This window comes from Myotis yumanensis, unplaced genomic scaffold, assembly GCF_028538775.1.
Source record: "Myotis yumanensis isolate MYYU_CA2020_CCGP unplaced genomic scaffold, mMyoYum1.0.hap1 SCAF_3, whole genome shotgun sequence".
Classification (NCBI taxonomy): Eukaryota; Metazoa; Chordata; class Mammalia; order Chiroptera; family Vespertilionidae; genus Myotis; species Myotis yumanensis.
This window is the reverse complement of record NW_027223754.1, coordinates 76,591,058-76,601,973: the sequence shown is the minus strand read 5'-3', so window position 1 is coordinate 76,601,973 and position 10,916 is coordinate 76,591,058. Positions and strand designations below refer to the sequence as shown.

Here is a 10,916-nt window from a genome sequence, read left to right as displayed (position 1 = left end):
AGGATTCTCTACCCTTTTCCCCTAGTGGAAAGCACTGAAATTCTGAAGGGGAGCAGAATAAAACAAACAAACAAACGAACAAAAAGCCTAAACACAATAACAACACAAATGATACCTATATGTATAGACATTGGCTTCCAGGGGTTTGGCCTTCACATAAATAAGAAAAACAAACAAACAAACAAACAAACAAACAAAAAAGCTATTTTATTAGAGCACTGAAATTTCTGCATTTTTCTTTTAAAGAAGTAACTATTGGGGACATTATCTTATCTAGTACTAGAAGGTTCTTAAAAGTCTATGGTTCTGATATTCTAACTTGTCAAGCCATATGTCTCTAATAAACACAGTGCATGTTAACACTGCACCAAAGGCAAACTTTATGTTTTTATACATCAATAATTACACTTACTTCTCAATGCATGCTGTTCAAAAATCTAGTTAACTTGTCATTTTAATTGAAATTCCTTTGAAGTTGTCAAAGAAGTTACCCATTTTAATTAGTTACAATTTTTCTTTTTCCTTTAGCAAAGTTGTATATTTCCTTTTGCCTCAAAATTGTCCTTCACACCCTGAGAGATTAGAAATTCCAGAAGGTAGCCTTAGAGAGGCATATTTCTTAATTTCAAATAGATTAAAATATGAACACTTGTGAAAAGGTTTTTAAAAAAATCTTTCCCACATCACATTCACATCTAGAAAAAATTGGCATACATTTTTGTGATACATATACTATTTTTATCTATTGAATTTTCCACTAAATGGACACATACTGAAAGTGAAAGTGTAAACATTTTAACAAGCAGATTATATATATGTATATATATATTTTTTTTCTATTTTTTATAATAAGAGCAAGCCCCACAAAAAAATGAAAAAAGTCTTATTTAGAAAACCAGCTAAAGTCTAGAAAATATTTAACCTAATAAACATGCATGAAACTTATATGAAAACTGTTTGTATCAAACAATTAACTGTACTAATAAGCAATATTTCCTGCATTAGAATATTAATTTGCCAGACACTATTCAGCAAACTAAAATAGCTACTGCAGTGTAAGGACCAATGACATTTAAGAAAATAGTTTAAACAGCAGTCAGCAAACTCATTTGAGAATAGTGAGAAAACATATATAATTTAATACAGATGTCTTTGAATTTTATTTTAATTTTTATATTTTTATTGATTTCAGAGAGGAAGAGAGAGGGAGAGAGAGATAGAAACATCAACGATGAGAGAGAATCATTGATTGGCTGCCTCCTTCACGCCCCACACAGGATTGAGCCTGCAACCCGGGCATGTGCCCTGATGGGGAATCGAACCACAACCTGCTGGTTCATAGGTTGACACTCAGCCACTGAGCCACGCCAGCCAGGCTGATTTTACATTGGTTTCTCTTTAGATAGGAAAAGTAAGGCAGTGGGGTTTCCAGAATGGTAGTGGTAAGAGCTTGGCAGAGACTCTTCCCCTATAAGCAATCATTTACTGGTGAACATTATAGTCAAGTAACCACTGAAAGTCTGTAAGGTACCAGAATGACATACAGGATATCAGTAAATTCATTCAAGAAAATCTAATAAATCTCGGGAAAAACACTGTAAGTCTATAGCATTTGAGCCTTGGGCCATTCCCACTCTCCCCCTAGATCAGTGCGGCAGAAGCTCTTCTCTGAGTTGATTATATCACAAAGATTGGGGCTCCCTCTTCCCTTAACTACCCGCCTAGGACAACAGTTTCAGTGCAGGTGGGGCACATCAGCAGCATATCTCATCCTACTCAGCCCCTTGCTACAGAAGGTAGAATCTAAGAAAGTACAAGTAGAAGGAAAGGGGCTGCTTTCTCCTCTCCAGTCCCCATTGTAAGAAAGGCACATAGTCCCAGATGGAACCTACTCCATCTAAGCAACTGAGCAAATAAACAAGCAAAATGCAAATATTGACATCACCCCCGAGATCTGAGGCATGGAGTATCATTAAATGTACAGAGTTGCTGCAATATAATACTTAACAACAGCAACAAAAAGACCTGGGAAAATGGTGAAGGGTATCAATATCACAAGTTACTGCAATGCATTAAAGCATCCATTTTTCAACAGAAATATAAAATAGGGGCAAAGAAACAGGAAGATGTGACTCATAAACAGGAAAGAAGACCAGACAATATTGTTTGCATTAGAGGGAGGCTCAAATGTTGGGATCAACAGACAAAAACTACAAAGCATATATTATAAATATATTCAAAATATAGAGTAAACTGTGTTTAAAGAATTAAAGGAAGGTATAGTGACAATGTCTCATCAAATATAAAATAGCAATAAAGATATTGAAATTTTTAAAAAGAACAAAATGGAAATTCTGGAGTTGAAAAGCACAAAAGCAAATGAAAATTTCACTAGAGATGTACCACTAAAGGCATGACTGAGAGAAAAAAAGAATTTGTGAACTTGAAGATAGATTGATAAATATTACACACTGAAGAACAAAGAGAAAAGGGAATTTAAAAAATGAACCCTGCTTCAGAGAAATGTGGAAAATCGCTAGCACATCAACATACTTGCAGCAGGAATGCTGGAAGGAGAGGAGAGGGAAAAAGAGCAGCAACAATATGTGAGAAATGACAGCTGAATTCTTTCTAAATTTAATGGAAAAGATTAAATTGCACATCTCATAGATTCAATGAACTCCAAGTAAGAGATACATAGAGATGCATAACCAGACACACCTTTAAAAAATGATAAGTAAAAACAAAGAAAATATTAAAAGCAGCAAGATAAAACAACTTATTACTTACAATGGACACCCTTCCAATAAGATTAATAGCTTACCACTCTTCAGGAACAATACAGTTCAGAAGGCAATGGGCAAAAGAGCCAATGCCCCCTCCAAAATTAAATAAAGAAATAAAGCTGTCAAGCATGAATGCTTTATCCAGGAAAAGTATGTTTTAAAATTAAGGTGAAATAAAGACATTTTCAAAACAAAACTTGAGATAATTCATTGCTAGCTGACTCACCTTCCAAAAATACTAAAGGAAGCGTTTTAGGCAGAAAGTATGTAAACCCAGATAGAAATTCCAATCAACGTAAAAAAAAACAAAGACCACCAGTAAAGGTGTTTATGTAATTATAGAATACAATACAAATTATAAAAATATTTTACTTTGCCTCTTTTTTTCTTAACTTATTTAAAAGGGAATTTTATAAAACTATATGTATATAGAATTGTGTTGTAACTAACATATAGAAATGTAATATATTTAGCACTAACAAGAAGATGGGTAAAAGTAAAGCTATTTTGGAGTAAGGAAATGACACCATATGTTAACTAAATCTTCAGAAAGAAGTGAAGAGATAGAGAAATGAAAAATAATAAGTTTAATATAACAAACACTATAAGTGTATACTTGCTGTCCTTCCTTCGATGAGCTTATTTAAAAGACATAAAATTATAAAAACTAAGACTTAAAACAATGTATTCATGGGCTATATAATATACAGATATATTATGTATCACATAATAGCACCAAAAGAGAAAAATAGAGCTATGTAGGAGTAGCATTTCTTTATCTCATTAGAATAAAGTTAATATAAATCTGAAATATATTCCGATAAATTATGATATACGTGGTAAACCTTAGAGTAACCATTAAATATATAACTGAAAAAAACTCGTTAAAAAAATCCAAATAATTAAAATGTTACATTAGAAAACATTCACTTAATACAAAAGAAAGAATTAAAAGACTAGAGAAACAAATAAAATACAAAACAAATTTTAAAAGGACAAATATAAATCCAACTGTAGCCATAATAAATTGAATGTAAAAATTTTAAGCCATCTGACCAAAAACCAGATTGTCAAACTAAATTTTACAAAAAAGACTGAACAATATACATTCTACAGGAGACAAACATTAGATAAAAGATACAAATAGATAAAAAGTCAAAGAAAAGCCCTAACCGGTTTGGCTCGGTGGGTGAAGCATCGGCCTACAGATTGAAGGGTCCCAGGTTCGATTCCAGTCAAGAGCATGTACCTTGGTTGCAGGCACATCCCCAGTAGGGGGTGTGCAGGAGGCAGTTGATCAATGTTTCTAACTCTCTATCCCTCTCTCTTCCTCTCTGTAAAAAATCAATAAAATATATTTTTTTAAAAAGTCAAAGAAAAAAGATCATGCAAAGAGCAATTATAAGAAAGCTGAAGTGTTTGTACTAATTTCAGACAAAAGAGACTGTAAAACAAAAAATGTTCCTAGAGATGATCAGCACCATTTTTTAATAAAATGTCAAATATATAAAAAAGATATAAATATCATAAGCAGATTTGCTACTTTTGGAGAGAACTAAGATGGCAGCACAGGTAAATGCTGGTACTCGCCACCTCCCACAACCATAGAAAAATTACAACTACAGTTGTGCGATGCATTTAAGTGAGTGGTACTGCAAGAAGTCCATTCTGGCTCTTGTGGATGGACAGCCGTGGGACATGTATAAGCCTTTGACCAAATCTTGTGAAATTCAGTTTCTTACTTTCAAAGATCGTGATCCAGGAGAAGTTAATAAGGCTTATTGGCTGTCCTGTGCCATGATGATGGGCTGTGTGATAGAGAGGGCATTCAAAGACGAATACTTGGTCAGTTTGGTCAGAGCTCCAGAAGTGCCTGTGATTGCTGGAGCCTTCTGCTCTGATGTAGTGTTGGATAAGAGGCTTGATGAGTGGATGCCAACAAAAGAGAACCTACGTTCTTTCACAAAAGATGCTAACACTTTAATTTATAAAGACCTCCCATTTGAAACTCTGGAATTTGATGCAAAAGTGGCATTAGAAATATTTCAATATAACAGGTATAAAGTAGATCTCATAGAAGAGAAAGCATCTCAGAATCCTGAGAGAATAGTTAAGCTGCACAGATTTGGTGACTTCATTGATGTGACTGAAGGCCCTCTTATTCCAAGAACAAGTAATTGTTCCCAGTTTGAAGTGTCAGCGGTTCACAATCTGCAGGCCACCGGGTCAAGTCTTATATGAAGATTCCAGGGTCTCTCTTTACCTGTTCACTTAAGAGCACATTTTACGATATGGACTAAGCTATTGGAAAGGTCTCGGAAATTGGTAACTGAAGATCAAACTAAACCTGCAGATGAAAGTGCATGTACCTAGTAGCTTCCTAAAATTTAAACATGTATAGTAAATTAAAACAAAAGTTTTTTTATGTAATAAAAAGAAAATACAACTAAAATGCAGAACAACCATAATTGAAAACCCCCTGAAATCTGGCTGAATGGAAGTCCTACAACTAGAGAATTAAAGAAGAAAGTTCATTGAGGCTGGTAGGAGGTTGCAGAGGCATGGAACAGGGTGGTCCAACACCCAAGTGTGGTGTGATTTTAATCAGGTGGGATATCTAGGCTGTGGAGGCCTCCTGTGAGAAGCAAGGGTCTCAGACCCCCACCCCAGGGTTCCAGCTCTGGGAAGAGAATCCCCCATAACTCTGGGCTGTAAAAACCAGTGGGGATTGTGGCTGTGTGACAAGGAGGCTGCTGAAGACCCGGTGTTCTCTTGGACTTACTCGAACTCCATTCCTCTGATATCCAGTGCTAGGTGGCAGCTTTGGGGAATCCAGGGACATACTGGGAGGAACTGGATTATCTGGCATCATAGCAAGAGCTCAGGGGATGGCTTTCTCCTAGACAGGGGTACTTACAGGGGTCATATTTCCTATGCTGAGACCTCCCCTCATCACAGAGCTGACTGGTAGCTATATCTGAGTTCCATCACCACGACTCATACTGTTTTCTCCACCCTGGTGATTCCCTGAGATTCCACCCTATCCAATTTGCAGCCCCACCCAAGCTGTTTGTAGTGGGTTTTCCATATGAATGGCCTTCCTAGCTCAGGTTTCAGACTTTCCAAAATCTCTCAAACAAGCATCAGCTGTTGTTAGCATGCCACATAACTATCAATAAGAGGCCTAAGACATGGCACTAGCACCAGCCTGCCTTGCTTCACACCTGGGCTTCCCATGGGCACTTCTAAGCCCCATACAAGTAGAAGCCATCTGCAGATTGCTCTGTAACACCTCCTGGGTGGCCCCCCGGCAGTGGTTGACTTTGCAACTCCTGGGAGGCCCCAGAGCCAGTGCACCCAATGGACAACTTCAAACCAAACCAGATTACAATTTTATGTATCCACAAGGTACACACTCAAGGGGCAGACTAGTAAGTAGCAAAGCCCCACTAAAGTAAGTACTGCTCCATAGGGTTATCTCCTGAACAGCAGCTCTTCTGCTATAGTTGCAGCTGGTCCTCACAGCCAATTAGCCTGGAGATCAATTCCTCTCAGTGATGCCAAAAGCAATCAAGGCTCAACTATAAGACTGTACACACAGCCTACACAGGCTGCACCTAGAGTGCCCAGCAGAGGAGACTGGGGAGGCTGAGCCACTGGGCCCTACAGGACACCTATTACACAAAGCCATTCTACCAATTTCAGGAGACATAGCAGCTCTACCTATACATAGAAACAAATACAGGGAAGCAATCAAAATGCAGAGAAAAAGAAACACGTCACAAAAAAAGAATAGAAGAAATCTCCAGGAAGAGATCCTAATGAAGTAGAAGCAAGCAAACTACTATACACAGAGTTCAAAACAATGGTTATAAGATTGTGCAAGAAGACGTGAGAGAGCAAGATATTGAAAACCTATTTGAAGAAATAATAACAGAAAACTTCCCCTACCTGATGAAAGAAATATACTGACAAGTCCAGGAAGTACAGAGTCCCAAACAAGAAAAACCCAAAGAGGCCCAAACCAAGACACATCATAATTAAAATGCCAAGAGTTAAAGACAAAGAGAGAACCTTAAAAGCAGCAAGAGGAAACCAGTTAGTTACCTATAAGGGACCGCTCATACAACTATCAGCTGGTTTCTCAGCAGGAACTTTGCAGGCCAGAGAGAGTGGCAAGAAACATTCAAAAGTGATGAATAACAAGCATCTCAACCAAGATTACTCCTACCCAGAAAAGTTATCATTTAGAATTGAAGGTCAGATAAAGAGCTTCATAGACAAGAAAAAGCTAGAGGCTTTCAACACCACTAAAGCAGTGTTATATGAAATTGATACCAAAAAATGTGGCTGTTGTTTGAATCCAAGTTCTTGTCTCACGAAAATCGAAGCATGAAGTTGCAGACAAAAACAATGAACAGGAGCAAAGTTTATTGGGATAAGCCAGTCCTGGAAAAGGTGTAGCTGGGGTTCCAGGAGCAGGTCAGTGTCCAGAGCTTCCTTTTTATATTACAGTCGGGAGTAGTTTAGCATCCAAGCTAATTAAAGTCTAATAGTCAATGAGTGGAGGCCCACATGGCCATAAGCCACGTGGTGCAGGGATGTGCTCTCCCGCCACAGGAACCCATTGCCTATCAATTTGTATTTAATTTCTTCACCTTTTGTCCCACCTTTTCCTTAAAATTAATATTGGCATGATATACCCTTTTTCATTATATTACTTTTAATTAGTGTATATTTATACTTAATGCCAATTTCTTCATAGGCAACATATAGTTGAATGATGCTTTCTTTTTTAATCCAATCTGACAATCTCCATTTTACAAATGGGTATGTAGACCATTTCTATTTAGCATGTTTGTTTGTCTGTTTATTTAATATGTTTTTATTTATTTCAGAGACGAAGGGGGAGAGAGAGAGAAACTGATAGAAACATCAATGATGAGGGAGAATCATTGATCGCTGCCTCCTGCAGGCCCCTTACTGAGGATGTGCCCTTGACTGAAATCGAACCTGGGACCCTTCAGTCCGCAGGCCGACACTCTATCCCCTGGGCCAAACTGGCTAGAGCCTAGCCAGAAGTTTTGAGACAGGCTGAACCTCTGTTAGACAGATGGAAATTGTCTTCAATTATATTGTTTAAGCCATTCCTAGATAAGTTTAAAGTTTCTCTTCAGGCACCAGCTAATGGCAAGAACCTGGGAAGCAAAGAGCTTCTAGAAAGCAAAAAGCTTTACTCTGCAGGTGGGCCAATGCTAGCTCACAGTGGGAGCCTGGGAAGCAAAGAAATCTACTCTGTGTCTACCTGAGCCAGACGCCAGCAGCAGTCATGCTCTCTTAGTATGTGATCTTTTGGTTCATCAAGCTCCTTCCCTCCCCTTTCCCTCTACTTTTTTGTTTGTTTGTTTGTCTTTTCATCTGACATCTTTATTTCTCCATCACTTTTTTTCCCCTTGCACTTTGTTTTCAAAGCAGCACCACTATATAATAAGAAAGATATGCAGTAAACCTCTTCTTGTTTTCAGTAAACTTCTTCTTTTGAATTTGTTTTGCTTCATCCTCTGATTTTTATCTTGGAGGAGGGGGAACGAGAACCCCTTAGCTGGTGACACCTGCACTGCTAAAGATGGCCTCTCCTTTGTTTCAAATGAACACAGTTTAGGTTGCTACCTGATGTGTGCCTCCTAGGCCGCTGCTTTTTGCTCAGTTAAATGCCTTTTATTCTTTACTAGAGGCCCGGTGCACAAAAATTTGTGCACTTGGGGGGGTGGTCCCCCAGCCCAGCCTGTGCCCTCTCACAGTCTGGGACCCCTCGGGAGATAACGACCTGCTGGCTTAGGCCTGCTCCCAGGTGGCAGAGGGCAGGCCCAATCCCTAAGTGCAGCCCCTGGTCAGGCTCAGAACAGGGCCGATTGGGGAGTTGGGGCGCCGCCCAGTCATGCACAGAGCAGGGCGGATCGGGAGGTTGCAATGCCACCCTCAGTCACGCTCAGGGTAGGCTGATTGGGGGGTTGGGGCACCGCCCCCTGTTACACTCAAGGCAGGGTCAATGGGGAGGTTGCGGCGCCATCCCGTGTCACGCACAGAGCAGGGCTGATCAGGGGGTTGGGGCGCTGCCCCATGTCACTCACAGAGCAGGGTCCATCAGGGGGTTGGGGCGCTGCCCCCTGTCACTCACAGAGCAGGGCCCATCGGGGGTTGAGGAGCTCCCGCTGTCACTCACAGAGTAGGGCCGATAGGGGAGCTGGGGCACCACCCCCTGTCACACACAGAGCAGGGCGGATCAAGGGGTTGGGGCGCTGCACCCTGTCACACTCAGTGCAGGGCCAATGGGGAGGTTATGGCTCTACCCTGTCACACACAGAGCAAGGCCCGTGGGGGGGGGTTGGGGCGCCACCCTCTATCACCCACAGAGCAGGGCCGATCAGGGGGTTGGGGCACCGCCACTGTCACACACAGAGCCGCAGGGCAATCGGGGGATTGGGGAGCTCCCCCCCTATCAGGCACAGAGCAGGGCTGATCAGGGGGTTTGGGCGCTGCCCCCTGTCACGCTGATCCGGTGCCAGGAGGCCTCGAGGCTCCGCTGATCCCGGTGCCGGGAGGCATATTACCCTTTTACTATATAGGATAGAGGCCTGGTGCATGGGTAGGGGCTGACTGGTTTGCCCTGAAGGGTGTCCTGGATCAGGGTGGAGGTCCCCACTGGGGTGCCTGGCCAGGCTGGCTGAGGGGCTGAGGGCTGTTTTCCCGCTGGCAGTTGACTAAAAGCTCCCAACCGCTCCTTGTTTTCTTTTTTTTTTTTTTATTCTTGGCCAGCTTTAGCTCTGAGGCCTCGCTGCTGAAAACATGGATACAATGTTGCGGTCTGGGGCTGACTGAAAGCCGGTTTTGTTTAGCTTCTTATTTGCAACATAGTAATAGTTGCTTAAAGTTGCAGTTGAGCGTCCTGAGGCGGGGAACATTGCAGTCTGCAGTCCCTGGAGGAAGCAAGCCTCATGTTCGCTTCCAGTTGCCTGGCTGCCGGCCGCCATCTTGGCTGACAGTTAATTTGCATAAGGATACGCTGATTAGCCAATGGGAAGGGTAGCGGTCGTACGCCAATTACCATGTTTCTCTTTTATTAGTGTAGGTAGGATTACAATCTAAATTAACTTTAGTTTATATCAGTCAATGAGAAGTACAGATGGCCAGGAATTTGCACATGGCTTCCAAAGTGGGGGCAGTCTTGTGGTATGGAGCTGAGTAATTTGTGAGATCTGATGCTAACTTCAGGTAGATGGTGTCAGAATGAAAATGAATTGTTTGACACCCCCTCAGAGTAAGAGATTTAAATAAGAGGTATTGGAAAAGACAACACATATTGTATTTGGGGTAAAAGGAAAAAAGCCTTTCTAGCACTAACTTAATAGCCAAAGTTTAAACTCAAATACATCATTCAATGAATGGATAAGTTAAATGTGGCATAGCCACAATAAAATAAAATGTGGCTAAGTTGGTTGGGTGTCGTCCCATGCACCAAGAGGTTGCTGGTTTGATTCCTGGCCAACACACATGCATGGGTTGCAGGCTCATTCCCTAATAGGGAACCAATAGATGTTCCCCTCTCACATCAAGGTTCCTCTCTTTCTCTCCCTCTCTCTTCCTCTCTCTCTAAATATAAATTTAAAAATCTTTTAAAAAGAATAAAATAAAACATTACTTGAAAATAAAGAGAAATAAAGTACAATTACAAGTTATAAGACAGGTGAATCTTGAAAACAATAAGTAAAACAAGCCAGTCACAAAATCCCACATGATATATGATTCCATGTACATGATATTTTCAGGATAGGTAAATAATTAGAGGCAGAAAGTAGATCAGTGGCTGCATGAAACTTTTAGGATGGTAGAGGGAAATGGAAATGATTGCTAATAAGTATAGACTTTTTTTTGGACTATAAAATGTTCTTAAATTGATAATGGTGATGGCTTTACAGTTATTTTACTATATTAAAAACTATTGAATCCCTCATGAGGTTAAACAGACAAATGGCCAGCCATTTTATCTATAATTTCTTATAAAAGAGAGAAAAAGACAGAGTAGGGAACCTCCCAGCATTGGTTTTATTATTTAATTAAATTTTATTATTA

General features: G+C 40.2%; 1 protein-coding gene across 1 annotated transcript; it reads left to right on the top strand.

The window, feature by feature from the left end:
• Positions 1–4,416: 4,416 nt before the first annotated feature.
• Positions 4,417–5,210, top strand: LOC139005037 (large ribosomal subunit protein mL39-like). The gene has a single exon (XM_070407450.1). It carries the CDS (start codon positions 4,419–4,421, stop codon positions 5,025–5,027), a length of 609 nt encoding a protein of 202 aa, XP_070263551.1. The 5' UTR covers positions 4,417–4,418; the 3' UTR covers positions 5,028–5,210.
• The last annotated feature ends 5,706 nt before the right edge of the window (positions 5,211–10,916 follow it).